General features: G+C 44.2%; 1 protein-coding gene across 1 annotated transcript in view; it reads left to right on the top strand.

The window, feature by feature from the left end:
* KIF26B (kinesin family member 26B) overlaps nt 1-27,523 on the top strand; it is an 841,003-nt gene that overhangs the window by 200,055 nt on the left and 613,425 nt on the right. The window contains exon 3 of the mRNA XM_033938154.1: nt 13,733-14,269. Coding sequence (XP_033794045.1) covers nt 13,733-14,269 — 537 coding nt within the window. The remainder of the gene's footprint in view (nt 1-13,732; nt 14,270-27,523) is intronic.

Raw genomic sequence — 27,523 nt, 5'->3', positions numbered from 1 at the left:
TCAAGTCTGCCCATTCTAATCACCCACCCCCTCGACTTTACCCCTCTAGAGATCCCACATGTGTATCCCATTTACTTTTAAAATCTGGCACGCTGGTTGCCTGAATCACCTGCAGTGGAAGTTCGTTCCAATGATCAACCACCCTTTCGGTGAAGAAATACTTCCTGATGTTGCCATGAAATTTCCCTCCTCTGATTTTCAGCGGATGCCCTCTTGTGGCCTTTGGTCCTTTAAGAAAGAATATATCATCTTCCACCTCGATATGGCCTGTGATATATTTAAACGTCTCAATCATGTCTTCTTTCTCTCTATGTTCCTCGAGCGAGTATAGCTGCAATTTATTCAGCCTTTCCTCATATGGGAGATCCCTAAGCCCCGAGACCATCCTGGTGGCCATTCTTTGAACCGACTCAACTCTCAGCACATCTTTTTGGTAATGTGGCCTCCAGAATTGAACACAATATTCTAGGTGAGGTCTCACCATGGATCTGTACAACTGCATGATGACTTCGGGCTTCCGGCTAACAAAGCTTCTGCGGATGCAACCCATCATTTGTTTAGCCTTAGATGAAGCCTTCTCTACCTGATTGGCAATTTTCATGTCTTCACTGATTATCACTCCTAAATCCCGTTCCGCTACAGTCTTGGCTAAGGTCTCGCCATTTAGTGTGTAAGTTCTCCACGGATTTCTGCTGCTAAGGTGCATGACCTTACATTTTTTTGCATTGAAGCCAAGCTGCCAAGTCGAGGACCAATGATCCAGTAGAAGTAGGTCTTGCGTCGTACTGTCGGGCAAAGTGCTTTTACCTACTATGTTGCAGAGTTTGGTGTCATCGGCGAACAATGTTATTCTACCTTTAAGCCCCTGAGTCGGATGGGGGTGTGATTCCAATCGCCCTCATTTGCATGAGGACGATTCGTGAATCAGCCCCCCGGACACAGATCAGATCGGATCCCTCACGGATCGGATCGGATCCATGCCCTTTGTGAATCTAGCCCTTTGCTTCTTACATCTTTATCCATTCATCGTCTCCTTTTTATGCCCTCTCACCTTTTCCTTTGCCTCCTCTGTTTCCAACCCCCCCTCCAATTTCCTTGTCATCAACTCTCCCTCTTCCCCAGCTAGTAGGAAGGCAAAGGCACTCTAGGGAAGGTCCATGTCACCTCTTCTGCTGAGTTTAATATGCTTAGTTTGAGCTCTAAGGTCCCTGCAGCTTTTGCACACCATGGAACTAGCCCAACAGCTGAAACTATGTGAAAAAGCCACTGGAAAAGTGGAGTTTCAGTAACAGCCACTGGAAGGGGCGGGGCTTAGTTGGGGGGGGGATGTTCAATGCTTGCACTTGCTGACTGTGGGTGGAAATTTATAACAGTGTGCCTATACTTAGTTCCCAGAGGGCATGTATGTGGCACATACGTATAGAGGAAAGTACATGCCTACCTTACCTTATAGAATACTAGCATAACTGGGTATATATACGCATATGAAGTTCGCTTAGCCATAGAGCTGGTGTAACCATTTGCACCTAAATGCTGGAGATAAGTGTATACTTGGAAACCGCTTAATCTTAGGCGGTATATAAATTTTTTAAATAAATACGTGATGCGATTTGAGGAGGCTTTTTAAAACCCGGACAAAGTGCCAGGTTTTGAAAAGCCGTCCGGACTCCCGGACATGTCCTCAAAAGGAGGGCATATCCGGGGAAATCCGGACGTCTTGTAACCCTACTCATATGTGTGAGTCCCAGCTATGCTCTGCCAAGACTCTTCCCATGTGTACTCCTACCTGTAAAATACATACTAGTATATAAGATATATGCATATTTGCAGAATAGCACTTAGGCACCTATTTGGTATATATGCCATTATTCTAATCATTTACATTTATAATAGTCATGTAAATGTTAGCCGCTATTTTATAGAACCACTCCTTTCCAAAGTTCGACTGAGTTGCACCATTTTGAGCTCTGGTATACTGTACGTGTGTCTGCACAAATACTAGTTTATTGAGAATACACAATTGCTCCCCATTGCTAAAGGGTATGTTTCACTCCCCTTGAATTGATTATAGGGCTACAGTTAATTCATAAGTGATGATGCCATGGCAGGAGAAACTCAACGCAGTAAGCTGTTGTGAGACAATGGGCAAAATGGCACCTTTCCTTCCAAGGTGCCTAAAAGGGCAGGAGGGACGCCTACTCAGAGTGCCAGTAATAAAGCAGGAAGGGGGGAGGGGTGGGCATTTCACTCAGGACAGCAGACAGCTGTTGCAAGTTAATTATCTAGCAGGGGACACTAGAAAAAGCAATGCTGACCCCCTCACATTGCACACTGCACCAATACAATGTTAAATGGTAGCGTATCCACAAAAACCTCCCCTCCTGAAGCAATGGTTGCAGAACAAATGAGGGCATTCCCCAACAAAACTCACCATACAAATGTTTTGATTATGATGTCATCTCAGGAACAGCAGCATACAGTATCCATTCTCCAATCAATCAGGACCTACAGACAGGGCAGGATTAATTATTCGAGGGCTCCTAGGGCACACAAGTACTCTGGGCCCCCTAGCCCTGCCCGTGCTCCACCCACACCCCACCCCTGCCCCCCATTTATCTACCTGTTTTCTTATTTACTTCTTTATTTCCACTTGTATTTCTTTTTTTCTTTTATTATAAAATTCAAAACAAAGATTACCATACCAGTGCCAGTGTACAGTTTTAATTCTATGCAAGCCCCAACCATCTCTGAACAAATCCCTCCTTCCTTCCCTTCCCATCTACTTGCCCAGGACTTTAACTCTGAACCCTTTCCATACGTATATAAAAGTGTTCAAATGCATTGTACAGCAGTAATACTATCCGAAACATAAGTCTATATTAATAACAAAGTTTGTAACTCCTTTCAACTGCCTCACTCTATATCATCCAATTTTAACCCATATGTATGTATAAACAACCAAATTTGTAACTCCTCTGGTACGTTCCACTCAAGGCAAGTGGTCCACTAAAAAAATCCAACGTGGAACAAAGAAGATCAGTAGACAATAGGGAGATCATTTCAAATCAGGTTTATTCAAGGTGCTCCCAGGAACCATGCCTGATGCATTTCGCCAAGCAAAGCTGGTCAATGCTAACAGAAAACCTCACCCAGTATGGAGTAAGTACCGTATTTTCGCGGATATAACGCGCACCCGTGTAAAACGCGCACACGGGTATAGCGCGCAGAAATCACGATGATATGTACAAAAACTTTTGTATACCGCGCTCACGGGTATACCGCGCGAGGGGTATGCGCGGTAGGTAAAAACGCGTATAACGCGCGCGTTATATCCGCGAAAATACGGTAATCACAAACTAAACCCTCCATTTTTTTACAAAAGCACAGAAGAGGCTTTTAGCGCTGGCTGGCGGGCTGAATGTTCTGCGCTGTTCTGACGATCATAGGAATTCTGTGATCATCGGAGCAGTGCAGAGCATTCAGCATGCTGGCTTGTGCTACAAACCGAAGGAACGGTACAGTTTAGGGGGTGAATAAACAGTGGTGCATATCCTCCAATACTGAACAAAATATAAAGATAGATGTAAATTTGAAAACAGAGAAATAACAAATCACTTTACAAATTAACAAATAAAAATAAAACAAAAAAAATGGAAAATAAGATAATACCATTTTATTGGACTAATACATTTTTAAATTAGCTTTCAGAGGTCAAAACCTCTTTCTTTAGGTCAGTAAAGTATACTGCTGTTAAGAGTATCCTGTCCTGACCTGAGGAAGGAGCATTTGGTCTCTGAAAGTTAGTCAAAAATATATTAAAATTAGTCCAATAAAATGATCACTGTATTTCCATTTTCTATTTGTAAACATTTATCAACACAGCTACAATACTACTTTATCCTAAAGCAAAAAAATAATTTTTTTTTCTACCTTTGTCATGTGGTTTCTGTTTTCCTCATCTTCTTGTCATTCTCTTCCTTCCATCCACACTCTGCCCCTTCCATAAATTGTCTATCTACCTCTGCCATCTCTCCTCCTCCCCCCCCCTGGTTTGGCATTCATAAGAACATAAGAACTGCCATCTCCGGATCAGACCCATGGTCCATCGAGTCCGGCGATCCGCACACGCGGAGGCCCAGTCAGGTATACACCTGATGTAGTTTTAGTCACCCATATCCCTCTATGCCTCTCGTAAGGAGATGTGCATCTAATTTGCCTTTGAATCCCAGCACAGTGGATTCCTTAATAACCTCCTTTGGGAGAGCATTCCAGGCGTCTACCACTCGCTGCGTAAAACAGAACTTCCTGACATTTGTCCTGGACTTGTCCCCCCTTAGCTTCAAACCATGTCCTCTTGTCCGTGTCACGTTGGACAATGTAAATAATTTATTTTCCTGCTCTATTTTATCGATGTCTTTCAGCATTTTGAACGTCTCGATCATGTCCCCTCGCAGCCTCCTCTTCTCAAGGGAGAACAGTCCCAGTTTCTTGAGTCGTTCCTCATATTCCAAGTTCACCATACCTCTTATTAACTTCGTTGCTCATCTCTGCACCCTCTCCAACAGTTTTATATCCTTCTTTAGGTTGGGAGACCAATGTTGGACACAGTATTCCAAGTGTGGTCTGACCATTGCTCTATAAAGCGGCATTATGACTTTCTCCGATCTACTCGTGATTCCTTTCTTTATCATGCCTAACATTCTGTTTGCTTTCTTTGCCGCTGCCGCGCATTGTGCCGACGGCTTCAGGGTCCTATCTATCAGTACACCCAGGTCCTTTTCTTGTTCGCTCTTACCCAGAGTTGCGCATGACATTCTATACTCGTGTTCCTTATTCTTACTACCTAAATGCATTACTTTGCATTTCTCCACGTTGAACTTCATCTGCCATTGCTCTGCCCATTTCTCTAACTGATACAAGTCGCTCTGGAGTTCCTCGCTATCCTCCTGCGATCTGATTGCCCGGCATAGCTTTGTGTCGTCTGCAAACTTAATCATCTTCCCTCTGTTCCCCTCATGGTCTGGCATCTCTCTCCTTCCATCTCTCCTGCCCTCCCCCCTGTGGCTTTTAGCATCTCTCTCTTCTCATTTCCTCCACTCAGATCTGATATCTCTGCCTCCTTCCCCGTTCTCTGGCATCTCTCTCTTCTCTCTTCCCTTTCCTTTTCTTCTCTGGTCTTCCTTCTCTATTTTCTGCCTCTGTCTAAATTAAATTCTTTCTTACTATTCAGCCCTCAATTTCTCTCTTTTCATTGTGTCTACTCACAGCTTGCCATCCCTTTCCTTCACCCCTCCACTATCTCACTAACTCTATCTTGTTCCCCCCCCCTCCAGCATGTGGGAAAGCAGCAGCAGTGGTGAGGAGGTGAGGGCTGGGCGCAAGTTCTCCCCACTTCCATCATCTGCTCTGCTCCCTTCTGTCTCCCTTATTCCAACTTCCATCATCTGCCCTGCCCCCTTCTCTCTCTCCCTCCCTTCTCTCTCTCCCTCCCCCCCAGGTCCATCTCACTACTCACCTTTCACTCCGATTTTTTTTTTTCTCAAATGGCGAAAGCCCCCCCAGCATCGATCGGCAATGGACCCCCCCCCCGATAAACGGAAAGTAAGATAAGCAAGCAAAGCGGGTAAGAAAGGCAACAGCAACTGTAATTTTGCAAGTGGTGTTCAGCCTAAAGCTTCCCCTCTGACGCAGCTTCCTGTTAACGCATGGGCGTGTCAGATGGAAGCTTTGGGCAAGCAGCATCGCTTGCAAAATTTCAGTTGCCGTTGCCGATCTTATCCGCGTTGCTTGCTGATTTTACTTTCTGTTGATGGGGGGGCCGCATTGCCGATCAGTCCGTTGATGGGGGGGGCCCGTCGCCGTTTGAAAAAAAAATTTTGCGTTGATACCCTCCTTCATCGGGTCCCCCTGACCATTTTGGGCCCTAGGCATGTGCCTACTGGGCCTATTTTTTAATCCAGCCCTGCTTACAGAGTAAATCAATCATAGTATAATAGCAGTAACTTTCTGAACTCAAACACCAAGGACACTACCTAGGAAAAGGTAGCACCCTAAACACTGCAGTGGGTCCTAGAACAATATACCTTTGGGAGTATTAAATAACCCAGGTTACAACAGATCCAGACATAGAAACTACATATTAACAGGATACCTGGTCTTTGCTACATACCCAGCACATAAATGCTCACCAAGTCTGCATTTACATGTTGGCGCTCATTCTGGGTACCTATATTATAAAGAAACATAGACACCAATGTTGCCTTCATAATGTAGGCACCCTGTTATAAAATCAGGACATTTTTTTTCCTAATTAAGTTTGTCCTATTTTCTGGTTTCTGCATTCTTCTTACAGGGTCTTCTATTTGTCACTTTTCTGTCCTGTCTTCACTACATCCATTTCTGACATTTAAAAAACATTTTCAACTTACATTCTTCAATACAACCATTCAAGAGGGGGGAAAAATAATTGAAATTAAGAATAAAAGCTACAAGAAATAACAAACCCAATTTCAGAAATCATCAAAAGAAAAAGAGATTGGGAGCCGAGAAAAATACCCAGAGACCATAGTGAAGAGCTCATCTCATCTTTTAAGGAAGTCAACCCATAATAAAGGGAATTAGGGAACAAACACAATTGTCAGTTAGACAAGATGGGTTATCAAGCTCCTCTACATGTTCTCCATGATTCCACAAACTTCTGTAGCTTGCCAGATCAAAAAGGCAAAATCTACATAACATAACAACATAACATAACATTGTGCTTATTGACCGCATAACCAGAAGTTCAATGTGGTTTACAAAAAGTTATAAAAGTAAACATGTTACATGAAATAAGATGATTCATTAAACAGTCAAATATTTAGAAAAAAGTTAGGTCTTCAATTGTTTTCTAAAATGGCCATATGAATAGGTGGTAAGCAACAATATTCGGAATTCGTTGTCATGAAGAGCTGCCTGAGATGCCAAAGTATGACTTAGAAATTTCTTACTCCTGCAATCCTGGACAGATGGAAAATTAAACAAAGGATGAGTTCTTCTACTATGTCTGTATGATACTAAAGAAAATCTATTGACTAAAAAAACAACACAACACTTTCAGGGAAATTTAAGTAAAAAATAGTGCTAGGGCTTCATCTGTTTTAAATTTCATAACCCAGTTCCTGCAGGCATAAGCGGCAATCAGGATGGTTATAGATATGGGTTATTCCATAGCATGTGGACCAGGAATCTATGCTTGACCTCCTCCAAATTGAACAAAATTTTATGTTGATGTTCCTCAGGGTCTCAAATAAAACCATGCAAAACTTTTTGTCTGGATCTCTGTTGGTTCAAGACTTACAGGCAGCAGAATGGAGGTCACCTTTAGAGTGCCATACTCCGTATAACGCAAAACAGTCATTTTGGCCAGGAGTTGCAGCCCAAGAAAAACTGTCATGGGACATGGAAAAGCAAGCTAAAAGCATAATAAGTGCAACAAGCTGAGCTACATTGTAAAATGTCACATCTCTAGTTCATTTGCGTGTTACACAATAGGGTGTCAAAGATGGCTCTGTACGAGAGGTTGCTGAAAAGTTCTCAGCCAACCAAGAAGAGAATGACGTAGATATGATTCAATCAATGATCTGAAACAATGTCGAAACATAGAATTTTGTTGGATGGTTCAAAGTCTAACAGATGCTGGCATTGTCATCTTGAAGTAGTGACACTGGATCATTTGTTGTTCTATTTTCCCTTGATACTCAATATGGGGACAAATTAATATGATACTGGAAACATTGATTCCATTGTCCTATGATGTGGTAATCTGTGGGACATTGTTGACACCTAAACCTCCATTAGAGAGATATAAAAGCAGACTCCTTATCATTATGACAGGAATTGCCATGCAAATGATTACCAAGAATTGGAAAAACTGGGACAGGCTTAATTTTTCCTTTTGGTGGGAAACTATGTTTATGTTATAGATATGAAAAAATGAATTCAGATATATTGGGTCATAATAAATTATTTAAAACAACGTAGGGTCCATTAACAAATTTTGTTAACTCTGAATAGCTGTATTTTGCCTTTATTTTCTATTTGATTTGCACACCCATCTAGGGAGGGGGGAGGGGGAAATATATTTTGCACTATTTTTTGATTGGATATAGTGGAAGTGGGGGGGGGGAAATATATTTTGTATTGTCATTGATCGCATGTAAGTGCTCTTTCTGAAGATTCTTGTATGTAAATTCTAATGCACTTTTGTACTTGCCTTGAAAATTAATAAAGAATTATATAAAAAAAAGATAGGGATATGTAAAATCTCAGGGCAAATGTGTCTAAATACTATCCAGTCAATATCCATCCAACAGTGGTCAGTACCTTTTCAAACTGCTGTTTCCAGCTATATTAACCTTGGATATTCATTGCTGGTCTAGGTGCCAGCACAAGCATTGAATATCTAGGCCTGACTAGACTGCTAGCAGCTACCAAAACTTATGCAGATCTCACTCGATATTCAACTGGGACCCTCATAAGATACTTACACTAATCTCAGCTAAATATTGACCAGGACCCGCATATGTTTCATCCCAAAGTAGCTCCAAACCCTGCACCCACCCCCTGAGCCCCAGATGGCCCCATCAAGCCATCGATTTTGGGGATGCCATGGCCCCTGTGGCCTTCCCCGTTCTGATGCCTATGCATTAAGCTATATCTGTTCATAAGGCGGTATATCAAATCTCAAAAAACATAAACATAAGGCTAGTAATTTTGATTTTCAGAATAGTTTCTATTTTGTTGGTGACAACATCAGGCTTACTGTTCTATAAAGTACTGATGCTATAGTAGTCACCCTTCGGTCTTCAGGTACTGTAGCTGTTTTTAATGATACAGTAGGATACAAGTTGTTAGTAATAAGTCTGTGGTGCCATTTTTTAGTTCTTTTAAAATTCTAGGGTAAATAAATCCAATCCAGCCTTGGTGATTTGTTACTCTTTTTAGTTTGTCAGTTTATTACTCGTATATCTGACAATTAACATCTCTGCCAATACATATTTTGCCTTTGCTATAGAGACTGTGCCTCAGTATGTAAATATATTTGCTGTATTTTAAATACATCCTGCTTCCACAAAGAATAAGAGCAAGGGGTTGATATTCAAAGCAATTTAACCAGCTAGAAATGGCTCCTGGCCAGTTAAATTGTTTGGGGTTAACTGGTCATATTCAGCAGCATTTTATTTATTAATTGGGATTTATTAACTGCCTTTTCATGAAGAGATTCACCCAAAGTGGTCCACAATACATTGAATAGTAATCAAGTACTCTTGGGTATTTTCCCTATCTGTCCAGGCAGGATCACAATGTAACTGTGGTACCTGGGGCAGTTGAGGGTTAAATGACTTGCCTAGAGCAGTAGTTCCCAACCCTATCCTGGAGGACCACCAGCCAGTCAGATTTTTAAGATAACCCTAATGAATATGCATGGAGCAGATTTGCATGCCTGTCACCTCCATTACATGCAAATCTCTCTCTTGCATATTCATTAGGGCTATCCCGAAAACCTGACTGGCTGTTAGTCCTCCAGAACAGGGTTGGGAACCACTGGCCTAGAGACACAGGGAGCAGGCTGAGATTGAACTCAGAACCTCAGGGTGCTGAGGTAACAGCTCTAACCCCTTTAACCAGTTAGCAGCACTGAAAATGTACAGTTAGCACCCAACTCATAACCGGCTATTTTGAGGGCAGAGTCAGCACTTGACTGATGTGCCGAATATTCAGCCATGGTAACTGCATGAATAGGACTGCATAAAAATCAGTCCTTTCTTTAGGCAGTTCGCCATAACCAGTTAAGTGCTGAATATTGCATGTAACTGGCTATGGTTTCATTGGCTCCATAAATTTGGAAATTCACTGCTTGAGCTTGGAGATGGCGGTGCAAATGCTGAATGTCACTGGCTGAATATCAGCCCCTGGGTTTTTAATTTTTGAACTAAGACTAGTAACCTGTTAGGAAATCACTTTGGTTGTACCACTGCTTTGACACACAGCTCCTGATTGGTGAGGCCCGACTTTAGTGCGGGAAGAAGCGGTCGGAGCATACCGCGAGTGATTTCCTTCACTCACCGGCTCTCCGGCTGCCCTCTCCTGCCTCCCCCGCTAAAAACTGTATTCGCGGTTTTTCAACATTCGCGGGGGTTCCTGGAATGGAACCCCTGTGAATATCGGGGGAGTACTGTATATCAAATGCAAAAAACTCATACCCTTACTAGGTGAGGAACAGTGAGTTTGGTTTCAGTGCCATGAATTAACGAATTCTCTAGCCACTGGGTTTGATGGGCCATTGGTCTGACCCAGTAAAGCTATTCTTACATTCTTATATTCAAATGTTACAATACATGAGCTCCAGTGTCTTTATGTCCCATGTGTAATTTGTTTTTTTTTAAACATGGTTCTCTTTAGCATTTTCATCCAGGGGTGTAAAATATAGCATTAGGTTTAAGCCCAATTTCCTGTGGTTAATGAACTAGACAAGAATAATGGACTAGCATTAATAGCCAACTGTGCAGTAGGCCTATGAATAGCAGAGCTGCCAGGAGGCTTTACCGCTTCTGCTTATAAATAGGCAAAGTTTCAGTTCATAGATAGATTCTCGTTAGCTGTGTTCTCTAGGGTGTCTGAAGAACTCTCTCCTTGCACTGCTGAAACGAGGAAAAAAGTGGGTTATGGCAAAGTTATATTGCATTCTTCCAAAAATGCAGCATACTCATGGAAGCTGATTGAAAGTTTGGGCAACCTTAACTTTCTCACTAATGATTCTGTTGTGAATATGGGAGGGGCGTGGAGTAGAGGGACTGGGGCTGGTGGATGGAGGGGAGAGAGCATGCTTTCCTTACACTTTTCCACTTTGTGGTCATCTTTTCAGTACAGTAGAAGTGGCCAGCCTGAGGGTTTACTGAGTTTAGGGTTTCATCTCCCCAACACCATTGTTTTTCATCAGTTTCCTGCCTGGGTCAGGTTTCTGTCACTGAGCTGCTCCTTGCCCTGTTCTGTATACGGGGGACGGTAAAATGATTTATAAATCAATTAAGCACTGCATGCTGAGGAGTTGTTCATGGTTGCTGAACAGTAAAAACAAAATGCTTGAGCATATACTGTAATAATGATGGGCTATAATTAACAATGCTCCTCCCAGCCTGGTCACTCCTTTCCCACTCCCAAAAATTTGTAGTAACTGGGGATAAAAAATCAGACACAGGTTACTACTATTTAGAAAGCTTTTAGTTTTTATTAGTCGTGTTTTAAACAGTTTCAAGTTTTATTTAAAATTTAATATACCGCTTAAAAACCTGTCTGAGTAAGCGGTGTACAATATAATAGCTATTAAAAACAAAGGGGATAACATTAAAACCAAAAGACATTAATGACAGCCGGCAGCCATGCTAGCGGCTGCCGGTGGCAACAGCCCCGAAGCCTTTTAAATCTCTATGGGCTTCGGGGCCGTTAGCGCAGGGCAGCCGCTAGTGCGGCTTTGTAAAAGAGGCCGATAGAGACATAATGATAAGGGGAGAAGTACAATCTACGACAGGAAAGGAGAACATAAATGGTCAGTACATGAGGAGGGGGGAGATGTTCTTCCATCTGCCTAAGGTCTGATATCTACTTGTCATAGGCATCCTTAAAGAGAAAGGTCTTTAGATTGGCTGTCTTGTCTGATACATCACAGTTGTGTGTGTTAGAGGAAGCATGGAAACTGCCAAAAATAGCATCTGCAGTGTTTATTATGTATTCCAGGAGGTTTTAGTGAAGTTTGAACAAGGAATTTTAACTATCAGGAGATGGCGGGAGCAGGCTTGGTCCATTACCCCATGCGAAGCCAGTAGGTAGAGCTTGTCACCATATTGATTCACCCTATACAGCCTATTAGAATCCAAAGAGGTTTAATTGACAGGAGAGTGTATCAATCAGAGAATATGTCTTGAGTGTATCAAGATAGTGGCAGCGTGAGGAGATGGCTTCAGCATTGTCACATGACAATGACGCTGCCTCCTGTTATGTAAACCTCCTTGGGTATTAAGATGAGGGGCCAGGATCAGCGTAAATATTGTGCATACTAGGTGATCACCTGGGGCAGCAGATTCTAGGGGGTGACAAAAAAAGCAGCTGCAGTCATGACAGTCAGCAGCACCAACTCAAAGAACCATCAGCATGTATTTTTATCTGCAGGAAGAGTGGGCAGTTTTCAAAGAGCCTTGTATCTGGATAAATAGGCATTTGCCCGGGTAAATGGCTATTGGAACTTGTCTTCAATACATATATACAGGCCCAGTTTAATATTTAAAAGTATTAATGTCCAATTAAGTGCGTTTTAAGCCTCATATTATTATGCTAATTACATTCAACAATCTTAAATACCTCATTCTAAGAAAGATAGGGCTAGATTCACAAAGCAAACCAATTGTGTACCGATCGGTTTGCGACCCCTTTACGAGCAAATTTCCCTCCGGCCTGGTTCACTTACTTCTCCTGTGATCCACTTCCAATCCGTGCATGCAAATGAGAGGAAACGCATTCAAAGTAGACAGGGACACGATTCACCAAAGAAATTTTATGCTGGCCAATCAACGCAAGAAACGACTGCTGGGGACCAGTCGAAAACATCTTTCCGACTCTCCCGCGCTTTTGAAGCCCTGCTCTCTGCCCTGTTGACCCTGATCTCCTGCTGCCCTGAACGCCTCTTGCAGCCCCGACTCTCCCGCTGCCCCAGATTGCCTGCCTGCTCCGACTCTCCTACCTTTCCCCGCAGTGCAAGCCCATGGTTTTAACCCATGGACTTTAAGCGGGTTAAAACCACGGGCTCTTTTGCTGCTATCACCACTGATGCGAGCATGGGAGCATGCGCTGGACAGCTCTGTGGTGCAGGTACCTGGAGGACGGAGGTGCTTGTTCGTGTGCATGCTCTACTGTTGTTGCCACTACCTGCAAGTGTCTCCCCTAATGCCTGATTCTCTCCCTCTGTATTTACAGCTGTGATTCCACTGCTGCTGCTCTCCCTTACCCTTTTATTTTCCTGTTACTCATACTAGCGGTCTACCCTCTGCATTAGGAGAGCCGCCAAGTATCTATCCCCAAATTATAAATTTTTTAAAAAAAATCTGCTGGGCCCAGAGGTCCAGCGCATGCGCAGACCTTCTACAGATGGTCTGCGCATGCGCTGGGATCGCTTTAGAGTGATACGGGCAGGCAGATGAAGGCGTTCCTCCAATCACCCCAATCTGCATATTGTACTTTGGAGAATTCATTGGACCTGCCCGGATCGGGCCCAAATCAGGCCCGATCGGGCAGGTTCGTGAATCTAGCCCATAGTGTTGAGGAGATCAAGATTATTGAAAGTAATTAGCAAAATCTCAGGAAGGAATCTACAGGCTAGAAAATTAATTGGGGAGAGGGCAAGACTGCAGATTTTCCTGGTGGTCTTAATACCTTTCCATCAGCCCTGAAGACAGTGAAAAACAGTTTATTACATGATATTTAATCTATGCCTCTAGTCTTCACTTTTTCATTTTCAGCTATTTTGCAAAGCACAGTTGCATGGGGAATATATTACATTCAAGATGTCTTTGTTTCTGCCTTTGTAAGCACATCTCAAGTGGATTTTCTAAATGCATCATCAGCAACAGTGTTATTCAGAGAGCCTTCTGCTTCAAGCAGATTTTTAATGCTGGTTTCTTGTTCTGTTATTTTATTTCAGGACCCGGCTTTCTCCACCGTGATTCATGACAAGCTTCAAGTACCCAACACCATCCGGAAGGCTTGGAACGAGAGGGACAATAGGTGTGATGTTTGTGCCACCCACCTGAACCAGCTAAAGCAAGAGGCCATTCATATGGTGCTGACACTTGAGCAGGCCTCCAGCACTGAGCATTACGATGCTGGTTCGCCAGGCTCCCCACCACCACTCTCCAGCATTCCTGCAATGGTGGGCTCCCGCCACATGGGCAACCTGCAACCCAGAGACTGGGTATATATGCCTACACCATACACCACAACTACCTACACAGGCTTTGTCACAAATAAGCATAGTGGCAAGCCCAATGTTCTTGGAACTGGCAATAGTCAAGAAAAGAAAAATGGTTCACCTGGTCACCAGGCCAAAGTCAGCCTCCAGATGGCTACTAGCCCAAGCAATGGCAATATTCTGAACTCTGTTGCCCTGCAAGCCCACCAGTACCTAGATGGCACCTGGTCCTTGTCAAGAACAAACGGGGTCACTCTATACCCCTATCAGGTAGGTGCCATTTTAAAGTTAAGAAACATTAAGATGGAGTTTCAGCTGAAAACTTGTGCTTCTTAGCTGAAAATAGGGCATAAATTTAGGAGCTCAGCTTTTTGTAACTATCAGGCCCTTGATTAAAAATGATGCATATAGTTATTTCCAGACCAAGTTCTATTAGAACAAATCGAGCATTCAATAAAATGTTAAAATGGGTATCAATGTGCAAAACCTCATGCAGATTTAGTGCTCTTTTGTAGATACAGTCTAATGATAGCTATATGGAGCATTATGCCTTTTTTTACACCATAAACTAACAAGTCTGATATATTATCAGCTTGCAGTGTGCACAGCCTTCTATGAGCCATTTTCTGTTATTCCTTCTAAGTATGTCTAGCTAAGCTTTGGGTGGGTGTTGCAAGAAGCAATGTTGGTGATATGGGGCTAGATCAGAGGTGGGCAACTCCGGTCCTCGAGGGTCAGAATCTAGTTGAGTTTTCAGGATTTCCCCAATCTCCTACAATCTCTCCCAACTTAACTGCCCGCTGCTGCTGCAACTGCTGGAAGGGAAGGGCCAGGCGCTGGCCCACAATCCTTCTCCCCGATGTCAATTCTGATGTCGGAGAGGAAGTTCTGGGTCAGCTGAGCAGCAATTGGCTGACCCAGACCTTCTCTTTGACGTAAGAATTGACGTCAGGGGAAGGCTTGTGAGCCAGCGCCTGGCCCTTCCCTTCTGGCAGTTGCAGCGACGGCAGGAAGCAGCAACGGGCGGCGGGCAGTGGCGGCGGACCGGGGGGTGGGTGGGTTGTAAGCCGAAGAAGGAGATAGGCCAGGCTGAAGCTGAAACTGTACAGCAAATTTCGGCCACAGATTCAGTTTCACTCACTCTCTAAGCAATGTCACTTGTTTGAACATACAGTACTTCATTTTAACTGTATGAGCCACAATCAGTACATTCATTTCCCTCATCCTCACGTGTATGTTAGAAAAGGTTCCATGTTCAGCAAACCTTCTGTAAAATACCCTGGAAATTGCGCTTATCCTGACCTGGATGACCAATTTTTATTAGAGATCCTATGGAAAATTCAGACTTCACATGCTTCTTATTGGTTATGTCATGTAAATAAGTAATTTATCTTGAATCGGACACTCTTAAATCTCCCCAGGACTTTCATATTTATTGATGACTTCATTACTCATGTGTCCTATAACGAAAGCACCATAAAAGAAAATATTGAAGCAGTAAAGAACATAAGAGCTGCCATATTAGGACAGACCACAGGTCCACCAGGCCGAGTATCCTGTTTACAACAGTGGCCAACCCAGGTCTCTAGTACCTGGCAAGATCTCAAAGAGTCAAACAGATTTTATACTGCATATCCTAGAAAAAAAGCAGTAGATCCCCCACATCCATCTTGATAATAGCTTATGTATTTCTCTTTTAGGAAGTTATCTAAACCAGTGGTCCCAACCCTGTCCTGGAGGACCATCAGGCCAAGTGGGTTTTCAGGCTAGCCCTAATGAATATGCATGAGAGAGATTTGCATATAATGGAAGTGATAGGCATGCAAATCTGCTCCATGCATATTCATTAGGGCTAGCCTGAAAACCCGCTTGGCCTGGTGGTCCTCCAGGACAGGGTTGGGAACCACTGATCTAAACCTTTTTAAAATCCTGCTTTGCTTGTTGCTGGTGCAATAATATATTTAGAAAGTAGCCCTCCTCCCCAACATATTCAGCTGGCGGCAGGCAGAGTTGTTGATATCCACCTGCGGAGTTAATCCTGGATATTCAATGCCTAGAGAATGCCAGCATTGAATATCTGATTTGATTTATTTTTTTTTTTTTTGGCTAGCTAGTACATGCCCGATTAATTCAATATTCATAGGTAACCAGCTAAGCATTAGCACATAAATATAGGACAGCTACTTATGAGATCCTATTAATGCATTTAACCTCCCTCCCTTTTACTAAACCGCGATAGCGGTTATTAGTGCAGGGAGCCGCGCTGAATGCTCTGCGCTGCTTCCGACGCCCATAGGAACTCTAAGAGCATCAGGAGCAGCATGGAGCATTCAGCATGGTTCCCTGCGCTAATAACTGCAATCGTGATTTAGTAAACAGGGGGGGGGGGGGAGTGGGGGCGGGGGTAGTTGGCTAGCTCTGAAAACTGGGAGCTTACCAGGCTCCACCTCTGAAATGCTCCTGTAACTCCCCAGATATAGCCAGCTTGCACTTTGGCTTTGGTGCTAACTGGTCATTTTCAGTGAAAATAGCTAGTTAAGCACTATTGAAAATGACTAGTTAGCTGTTGACCAGTGAGTTAACTGGTTGGAAGCCATTTCTGGCCAGTTAACTCATGCTGAATATTGGCCAGATTGCATTCCACAGTGCAAATGATTGAACCAATGTGTAACTGTGTTTGTGGCATTTCTTTTAGTGCAGGTAAAATGGCCTTTGTGCTACCTTAGTATTCGGGGGGAGGGGGAGTATTTCTATGACAGAAGACAATGCATTCCTTCCTCATCAGTAGTACAGTATCCTTTAAGTTTAACATAACCTAGTACTAGTGGCCTGGATTGGCCACTGTGAGAACAGGCTACTGGGCTTGATGGACCTTTGGTCTGACCAAGTAAGGCTATTCTTATGTTCTTATAACCTCCCTAAAGTGATGAGTAAAAGGCAGGGGCGAATGGAACTGGCTAGACTTACTGGCTCTGGTGTGGTCATTCTCCCACTGTAAATTACCTTTAGGCAGTCTGGACAACTTGTCAAAAATGGTTGAGCGCTTTGAAAGCCAATCTTAGTTTTTCTGCTTATGTGTAATCTATTCATTTTACTTTCGCAGTGGAACAGAAAACTATAAAGACAGCAGAAGTGCAGGGTGACATTCAAAACACCAGGAAAGACCATTTCATACCAACACATACATATTAGGCAAGTGGGGACAGAAACATGGCAGCAGTTTTATAGAGCATTATCTACATTTAAAGCCTGATTTTTTAAATAAAATTGCCCAGCTGCATATGCACTTAAAGGGAGTAATTCTCTAAGATGCTTGTAGTAATGTGGGAGCGGTGTGGGAGCAAGGCCTTCATAAAACACAGTGAGACAAGGATACAGAGTAAAACAAAAGTCCCTTTATTAAACAATGCTGAACTCTGTTACTTTACAGACATAGTCAATAAAGAATGATGTCCCTTTCCGTTCAGAGGCAAACTTTACACAATTCTCAAACTCTCAGTATGTATAGCTACTTACGAGATTGTATAAACACAGGCCCAAACTTCCTAAAAAGGATTCTTGTATAGTCAAAGTTAAAGCTCCGTTTACCTTAGCTGGCTTCTAGTGTCTTACGTACAAGCAGGGGAGACCCAAAGTCTAGGGCAGCTTCTCACCTACCTCAGGCTCTCTCCTGGAGACTTCCTGCCTCAGGGCCCTTCCATTCTGTCCTGCCATAGGGTTTTTACTTCCAGGCACCCTGTTGAGTCCCACCTAATTTTCCATCTGGTAAAAGAGGAAGTATGACCCCCACCCTGTCCAACCCCCGGGTCTGCCTCATTCTGCCCCCAGCCCCACACAAACCTCATCTCTTCGGGCCGGGCCTGGAGTGCATCTGTGTGTGAACAGATGCACTCCAGCCCTGGATCTGATCTCACCAGCTTTTCAAAACCCGGCACTTTGTCAGGGTTTTGAAAAGCCGTCCCTAGTCCCGCCCCTCTGGCCAGACAGCCTAACTGTCCTCTGCTTCAGCTTCTGATTCTTCAAGTTATCACCACATGTTGGAAGGTAGCTTAACTGCCACATCAGTGGGGGAGTGTTTCTAGGGATATCTGCTATTATGCCACTCCCTCCCTCATAGGGCTGTATACTTCAAGTGGTAAAGTATGTGCCCATTTTGGGAAAATTGAATCATTTACTCATGGATGTCATACTCTTGTGAATGACCCTTTACAGCAAACCAACCAGTTGAAAAGTATGTGCCATGACATTATGGCAAGAAACACAGTGAAGGCGACCCTTGGTGTTCAATTTCTTTATCGTATATATTAAGACTCGACATGTACATGTTTCGGCCCTAAGGCCTGCTTCAGGAGTCTGAATGATAAAGAAATTTGAAAATGTCAACTACAATTATTGCCTTTATAGCAGTGTCCTTAGGAAGGGGAGTGAGGAAGGGAAGGAGAGGAGAGGGGCTGGTTTGAGGAGGTCCTGGTAGGGAGGCTCAATTTGGCGGGGTGGGCTCATGGTGGAAGAGGGAGAGGGCATACCTCCTTCCGATTTTGATTGGTATGGGGGGAGGGGGTGCAGAAGGGATTGGGCATCCCTCCTTCCTCTATTTTGGTTCTGGGGGGTCATTGGGGGGGGGGCAGTTCGATTTTTTTTTTTTAAATGTAACACATGCACAGCATCTGTGCCATTAAAAAAAGAAAAAAGCCCCAACATCTGAGAGGCAGGAGGCTGCTTTGGGGCTTCCCCTGCCACTCAGCTGTTCAGGCTTCCCCAAACCGGCTCTATGCATTTGTTAAAGTCACTTTCACAGCCATTGATTGGACAGGATAAACGGGAACCTCCGCGCAAACCATTTGCATGCAAACTTGTTGGAACCAGGGCAGGATTAATTCATCGAAGGCCCCTAGGCACACAAGTACACTGGGCTCCCTGTCCCATCCTACCCCACCATGCGACCAGGTGGAAACAGGAAGCTGCGTCAGAGGGAAGCTTTGGGCAATTACAGTTCCTGTTGCCTTTCTTACCCAAGTTGCTTGCTTGTCTTACTTTCCGTCGATGGTGGGGGGGGGGGGAGCCATGTTGCTGATCAGGGTGGGGCCCACGTTGCCAATCGGGGGGGGGGGGGGTCAGCATTGCCAATCGATGCTGGAGGAGCCCATCGCGTTTGGAAAAAACAATGTTGATGCCCTCCTTCATCGGGCCTCCCTGATCATTTCGGGCTCTAGGCACGTGCCTATTTGGCCTATTGGTTAAATGTGCCCTGGTTGGAACATTGAACACTGTTCCAGAATCAGCCAAAATATTGGCTCACAGCGACCCACATGGTCTTAGCAACTGTGCTTTGTGCATCTAGCCCAGAGTCCCCATATCATTCTCTAAAAATTTGAAACTAGGATCAATATGTAAAAACTTTACACATCTTAGACAATTGGCAACTGAATTCAGTGATTAAACCCCGCAGATGCTGCTTTTGGATTTCAATGAACTACTGTTAAATGATATCATTTGTGTCTTGTCTGCCATCTGCAACATCCATCATGTGCCCAGTTGCTCAAACATCTTACTGTTACTGCAACAGATTCATCTATCATTGCTGGCATCAAAGAACATTTCTAACATTTAATAGACACTAATTTTCCTGTTCACCACTACACAGTTTAGGTTCTCTTCTACATCCACACCCAATATAATTTATTTATCATTTATTCTAAAAATTTATAGACCGCTTAAGTCTAAGCTGTTTAATTAGGAACAGACACAAAATTGTAACGAACAACATATAGCTCAGATTTTAACAATATCAGCAGTGTTTCTATATCTCAAACCATAACATTAATATTTGCATTTCTCAAACATGATGTTATAAAGTTACTATATTAAATTCAAGATCCTCCCTTGCTATAAATCCTTCAGTTTCAGAAATGAAAGATAGCTATATCAAGGACAATGTGCCATCATCATATTTTACATGAAAGCATCCACAAATAATTTAGGAGTCTTTTTACTAAGGCATGCTAAACGCTAATGTGTCCATTATATTCTACTAGTCTTTAAGCCCGTTACATTAATGGGTGCTAGAATAGATGTGTCTGTCTGTCTGTGTTTCTTTCTCTCTCTCTCTTAGGCCGCTGTCTGTGTCCTTCTGTCTCCCCCCCCCCGAGCAAAGCTGTCTGCCCCCAGCACACACCTCCCCCCAAAGCAGCCCCTTTTCCCTCTCTCTGTCTCTCCATGGCCCCTTCTGTCTTCCCCCCAGAGCAAAGCTGTCTGTCCCCAGCACACCCCTCCCCCCAAAGCAGCCCCCTTTCCCTCTCACCCTGGTCCCCTCTATTGTTCCCGTTCTTACCCTCCCTCCATCCTGGCGTCTTCTGGCCTGCTCCTCTTCAAAGCAGCCTGCGATCGTGACCAACTTCAGCGAACCTCGCAGGCCGCTCTCCAACTCGGTAGCACGTTCCCTCTGACGCGATCCTGTGCATCAGAGAGAATGTGCTACTGAGGTTGGAGAGCGGCCTGCAAGATTCACTAAAGCCGGCCACAATCGCAGGCTGCTCTGAAGAGGAGGATCAGCGGCGGCGGCGGTAGCGGTGAGCGAGGGCGGGAGGGGGGAAGCTCCAGTGTGTTCCCTGCCGAGGACGCGGGCAGGGAGAGAGCTTTTGCCAGGCTTCCTCCAGCAGTTGGTGAGTGAGGGTGGGAGGAGGGGAGTGGCCAGAACATTCCCTGCCGCCGCGTTCTAAATAGAATTCGGCCAGGGAACAGAAAACACGGCGGCAGGGAACACGAAACCCTAAGTGTGCAGGCGCGCTTAGGATTTTATTATATAGGATGGATGTGTTAAAATTTAGCGTGCCTTAGTAAAACAGGGGGTTAGTTTTCAACAGTTTCATGAAGGTTAAGCGGTCTGCACATAGTCTCAGGGTCCCAGGAAGAAAGTTCCAAAGTGTCACTCCAGCTATGGAGATCATGGACACCCTCGATCTTATATAATAAACGCTGTCCTCCTTATCTGTAATCAACCTCATCCCTCCCTTGGACCTCATCTTTCTCCTTGGTTGATAGATTTTCCAGAGATTTTGAAAACATAACGGCTCAAATGAATATAAAACTTGATACACAGTTGAAAGCACTTTATAGTTTATTCACTGTTGCACTGGAAGCCAGTGTAATCATTTCAATACTGGGGTGATATGTCCTGTCTTAGATATAAAGGTAATCAACAATCCAATTACCTTCCCAGATGATGTAAAAACATAGGCAACTGAATCTTTGGGAAGGTTATACCAAAACCAGATAGACATGGAAGGCTCTATACATGATTTATAAACAGTTGTACTGAATATTGTCCCTTTTTATAATTTAATAAAAAAAGATTTAAATATAAAATCATAAGTGTTTGACGATTGTACAAATGAGGACAGAGCTTGCAGGAACGGGGCAGGATGGAGATGGAGTCTGCGGGGATGGGTCGGTGACAGGGTAGGGATGAGGACAAACTTTGGGCTAGATTCACTAAGCAAATCGATTGTGCACCGATCGGTTTGCAACCCCTTTGCGACCAGATTTCCCTCCTGCGATCCGCTTCCAATCCGTGCATGCAAATGAGGGGAAACGCATGCAAAGTAGACAGGGACGCGATTCACCAAAGAAATTTATGAAACCGACTGGGCTGGCCGATCAACCCAAGAAACGACTGCTGGGGACCAGTCGCAAACGTCTTTCTGACTCTCCAGCTCCATTGAAGCCCTGCATTCTGCACGCCCTGCTCTCTGCTGCCCTGAATCTCTTCTGCCTGCTGCCCCGATGCTCTTCCCCAATCTCTACTGCCTGCTGTGCCCCGAATTGCCGCCCTGCTGTTTCCCAAATTGCCGTCCTGCTTGTCCCCGGATCTCTCCTACTCATCCCATTCCCCGCACTGCGAGCCCGTGGTTTTAACCCACGGGTTTAAAGCGGGTGAAAACCATGGGCTGGGCTAAAAAAGTTTTTTTTAAAAGTTGTGGCTCGGATGGGACATAGACGCATGCGCAGACCATCTACAGATGGTCTGCACATGCGTTGGGATCGCACACTAGTGATCCATGCCGGCAGATTGGGGTGTTCCTCCGATTGCCCCCATTTGAATATTGGAGGTTGAAGAATCCATCGGACCTGCCCGGATTGGACATGGATCGGTCACGATCGGGCAGGTTAGTGAATCTAGCCCTTTGTCCTCGTGTCATTCTCTATCTGATCCTAAAGAATTTCTAGCCTCTGTTGGGTATGATGAAGATGCAGCATTCTAATCAAACTTGTGGCAGGCAGAAGCTAGATTCTTTGAGAAAGAAACCTTCAGTGATTGTTTCAAGTGCAAGTACTGGTCAGCTCATAGTTTTAGTAGGGAAATGTTTATGATGAAATTAAGTTTATGCATTAGAAAATAATTTCAGAAACGTATTGCTCTTGATTGTAAGTTTTCAGAGCATATAGTCCTCATGTTCAGTAACATCGACGTGCTTTTTTTAATTCTGGATTGTTCTTCAGGCTGGTACAATATACTGTAATCTCTGCAGTATAAACCAGTGTCTGGACTCCTTTACCCTTGTTTAAGGCCCCCTTTACAAAGCAACAGTAGCGATTCTCTCGTGGCAAATGCACTGAAACCCATAGGAATTGAATGGGCTTCAATGCATTTGCAGCAGCGGAATCATTACCAGAGCTTTGTAAAAGGGGCCCTTAATAAGAAACTATATCATGCTTAGTGGCATAGCAAGGGTAGTAGGTGTCCGGGGTGGTGGCTCCTCCTTTGCTCTCCTCTCTGCCCCCCTCCTTCCCTACCCCATATATCACATTCGTGCCCTCTCCCCCCGTAGCTCTTTAAATCTTTGCCAGGGCGAATAGCTTCTGCAGCCTGCTGCTTGTGCCGGCATTGTCTTTTCCTCTGACATCACTTCCTGGCCCAGTGACCAGGAAGTGATGTCAGAGAGGAGTCAGGCCAGCGTGAACAGCAGGCAGGAGAAGTTGCTCGCACTGGCGAAGATTGGCATGGGGGATGGAGTGGTGTTGGCACCACTCCACTTGGGGCGCTTGGGGCGATCCGCCCTCCCTTCCCCCCTTACTACATCACTGATCATGCTTGTCCTTAAATCAGTTTTATAACTAAATACAAAACGGAAAGCATCTCAGTACTACTTTCTCTTGTTACGTGTGCAGTTTAGGTAAACATAAAAAGCTGGTGATCACGATTTTTAAAAAAACATTTTCTCACAAAGGTCCTGTCTCAGAGGATATTTAACTACATTGCATTGATTTGGGAATCTAAACATGCCAGACTTGTTGAGAAGTCCTTGTTAAAAATAACTCTCCGAGTTGTCAGCCTGTGCTTGCAGTTCCTGGGACAGGAAGGTAATGATCTCCTGTGGGTTTAGCAGAAAGATGCTGGCTGCAAGTTCTGACTAATGGGCCTCACTGGTCCACATTCACACAACCAGACTTTAGTTTCATTTTGGGCTTCAGTCAAAACAAGGTGGAATTTTGGCTGCAGTTTCTTTTTCTGATGAAAGTGTGATAATTTCAGTGGCAGTTTTGGTTTTGGCTAAAACTGAAAAAGGCAGTTTCAGTTTGCCTTTACCTATGACCTACTTCTGCCCCGAGAATAACTTGTCTCCTATTCCATACTTCAGATACCCATAATTTATTACTCAAATTATAATTGTAAGAAAAACCAAACCAAAACAATGCCCACATCAGTGAAAGCTAGAAGGACAGAAACTATTTCATATGCTTTTTTTTTTTTTAAAATAGATCTAACGATAATGTCAGTGCTAGAAGGGTACATCAATACAAATGTTATTATACAGGGTGCCCACAAAAACACTCCTTGATTTTAAATGGTTACAAAATCAAAACTTATTGGAATATGTTTATAAATAAGATGACAGCAAATACAAGTCCCAAAAAGCACGGTTAGCAAGATCTTACACAATCGCTTGCACTTTCACCCTTATAAGCTGCAATTGGTGCACAAGTTACAATCTTCAGGCAATGCAACATGACAAAATTGTTCCTCAAGTGGCTCCCGCGATTGTGACTTTTTCCTTTGGGGGTATGTACCTCCACTGCCCTGAACTATGGATGATCTGCAGGAACACATCACTGAAATTATAAATGCGATCACGCCGGATATGTTTCGGAGAGTCTGTTTCGAGCTCGATTATCGCATCAATGTTTGCCGAGTAACAGGTGGGGCCAGGGCCGCCATCAGAAATTTCTGGGCCCCTTACTGAGCAATCCTATTGGGCCTCCCACGCACCCCTTCCCCCCCCGACCTCCCTTCTTCCATGGGCCGAATACACACATACTTTTCTCTGTCGCCGCACTCTTTGACCAAAAGATTTGTAAGCCTGCAACCACGTCAAGGTAGATTCTTTCAGCAGAGCCCTAACCTAACCTAAACTAAACTAATCTATACCTATCTATTCTAAACTAACATATGTCTAATACTGAACTAATAACAAACTAACAAACATCTGCATAATAAATAACTAATAAATAATAGTGCTAATAGCTATAATTCACTTTTGAATGTAAAATCTCAGTTAAGGATTTCTTTTGACCTTTGTAGGCCAGAAGTAGATCACAATTGCACAATATTTTTTGTAACAAGTATTAAATGTGTTTTATAAATACTGTAAGCTTAATAAATATATCAGAAAAAACTACACATCTGAGCGCATATCTGAACATACACATCTGTATGATCCCATCCTCCTCTGCTTGCCTATAGCTGCATCATGCATGTTAAAAATGTACGATATGTTGATATGTGCACCTTCCTTCCTTCCCATCCATCCTCCTCAGCCTGTCCTTACACATCCACAGCTGCATGTTAATGATGATGTATATGTTATGATGATAAATAAGTGCATATGAGCACATCATTAACATGCAGCTATGGATGAATATAAAAAAGAAACAATATTCTGTACAATTGTCAATTTATAAATCAGCGTCTTCTCCCCATTCTCTCTTCCCCATTTCCCTTCAGCGTCCTCAGCCCACTCTCTCTCCACTTTCCTTCAGCACACGCACATAAAAACAAGCAAGTAATTTATATCATTTTCATTCTATTCATTCATAGAAAATAAAGTCTAAATAATGCCAATCACATAATAAAATATGATTTTACAAAAATAATTCCCTGCACAGTCAAGCCTTCAAGGATTACTAGATGTCTTTCAGCAGTTCCCCTCCCTCCCTCCCCCTTACCTTTGTGGCCAAGTCAAAATGATCTACCAACAATAAAATTTTAAAAACAAAAAGCACGCTGTACGCAGAGAAAATGTTAATTATCATTTATATTCCGCGGGTTTTCAAAGAGGTCAAGGCAGATGACTTTATGCAATGTCACCTCAGTAACAACTATACAAAAATAGACAAATATTCCCCCCTCCCTTTTTACTAAAATGCGATAGCGGTTTTTACCGCAGGGAGCTGCGCTGAATGCCCCACGCTGCTCTCAACGCTCATAGGCTCCCTGCGCTAAAAAACGCTATTGCGGTTTAGTAAAAGGGGGCCATAGTGCAAAATATAGACAGCATATATAAATTCTCAAAGCAGACACATTTTGATCACTAAATTGAAAATAAAACCATTTTTCCTACCTTTGGTAATTTCATCAGTCTCTGGTTGCACTTTATTCTTCTGACTGTGCATCCAATATTTCTTATATTTCTTCCCTTCTTTCAGCCTCCTGTATGCTTCCTCTCCTCCAGACCTCATTCCCTCCCCAAACTTTTTCTTTGTTTCACCCTGCCCCTTCTTTCTTTTTCTCTCTCTCCATACCCCCTTTCTTTCTGTATGACTGTTTTCTCTCTCTCACCCTGCCCCCTTCTTTCTCTCTCCACACCCTCTTTCGTTCTGTATGTCTGTCTTTCTCTCTCTCTCTTTCCGTGCCCCATTTTTCTTTGCTTCACCCTGCCCCCTTTCTTTCTTTCTGGCTTCCTGTCCCCCCTTTCTTTCTTTCTCCCTGCCCTCCCCTATGCCACCACCATTGGGAAAATACTGCCACCGCCATTGGGGAATAGGATGCCACTGCCGCCATCGGGAACAGGCCGGCGCCGAGTTCGCCCTGCTTCTCTTTCCCGCGGGGCCGACCAACTCTCGCCACCCGACGTCAATTCTAACGTCGGAGAGGACGTTCTAGGCCAGCCAGGCAGCAATTGGCTGGCCCAGAACGTCCTCTCCGACGTCAGAATTGACGCGAGTGGCGAGAGTTGGCCGGCCCCACAGGGAAAAGCAGGTAGAACTTGGCGCCGGCCTGTTCCCGATGGCGGCGGTGGCACTCAAGTGGCTAAAGAGCCGCAGTTTGCCGGCCTAGGGAGGACACTGGAGGGTGGCCAGCTGTGCACCCCCTTGGGATGTAAACCCGGGGCGGGGCAGACCGCCCCCCCCCCACCCTGGTATGCCACTATCTGTACCTCACTCCCTCCCTATGACCAAAAATTCTCCTTTCTTCTATTCCCCGTGTACACAACCATCTCTTTCCCTCCCTTCCTCTCTCCCAAGTCCATGCCTTCTGTGTCCAAAAACTCATTCCCTCCCCCACCTCAGCATCTCTTTCCCTGCCTTCCTCTCTCCCAAGTCCATGCCTTCTGTGTCCAAAAACCCATTCTCTCCCCCACCTCAGCATCTCTTTCCCTCCCTTCCTCTCTCCCAAGTCCATGCCTTCTGTGTCCAAAAACACATTCCCTCTCCCACCTCAGCATCTTTCCCTCCCTTCCTCTCTCCCAAGTCCATGCCTTGTGTCCAAATGCACTCCCTCCCCCCTTTTGTGTTCCGCGTTTGCCTCCCAGCCCATCTTTGCAACTTTCTCAGCAAAATGAAGCTCAAGCCGCGAGGCTTGTCTTCTATTTCCTGCCTGCCCTGCCGCGCACAAATAGCCGATCAGAAGTATTCTCCGACGTCAGCGCTGACGTTGGAGGGCAGGCTTTGCTTAAGCCCTCCCTCCGACGTCAGCGCTGACATCGGGGAACACTTGCGATTGGCTATATGTGAGGGTAGGGCAGGCAGGAACAGAAGACGAGCCTCGCGGCTAGAGATGTATTGAACTCCGCGGGTCCCCCGTCCAGCTCTCTCCTGTCCACGTGGGGTGGACCGCCCCTCCCCCTAGACTGTGGCCTAGGACCCTGGGGGAGCCCGGGCCCCCTGTCAGCTTCGGGCCCCTGAATGCAGGACTGGTGGTACTGCCCTGATGGCGACCCTGGGTGGGGCACACATTGAGTGTATGTAATCAACAGATACTATATGAAACTTTATGAGTTGATGAAACTGTAGCCTCAAAGGTGAAAGAATATCCCAATACATTTTGGTTTTGTAACCATTTAAAATCAAGGAGTGTTTTTGTGTGCACCCTGTATGAGATGACTTATCTTTGATGGCTTATTCTAACAGATGTTCTCTGGAATGCCATAATGCTCTTTTAGCTGCCTCTTCATAATCTTTGAAGAATAACCTTGGGCTTGTAATTTAGTTAATAATTCTGGAACTCTTTGTTAAAAATTTTCAGTG

This window comes from Geotrypetes seraphini, chromosome 3 (genome assembly GCF_902459505.1).
Source record: "Geotrypetes seraphini chromosome 3, aGeoSer1.1, whole genome shotgun sequence".
NCBI lineage: Eukaryota > Metazoa > Chordata > Amphibia > Gymnophiona > Dermophiidae > Geotrypetes > Geotrypetes seraphini.
Note: the sequence above shows the minus strand (reverse complement) of the source record. Positions and strands in the feature narration are given on the sequence as shown.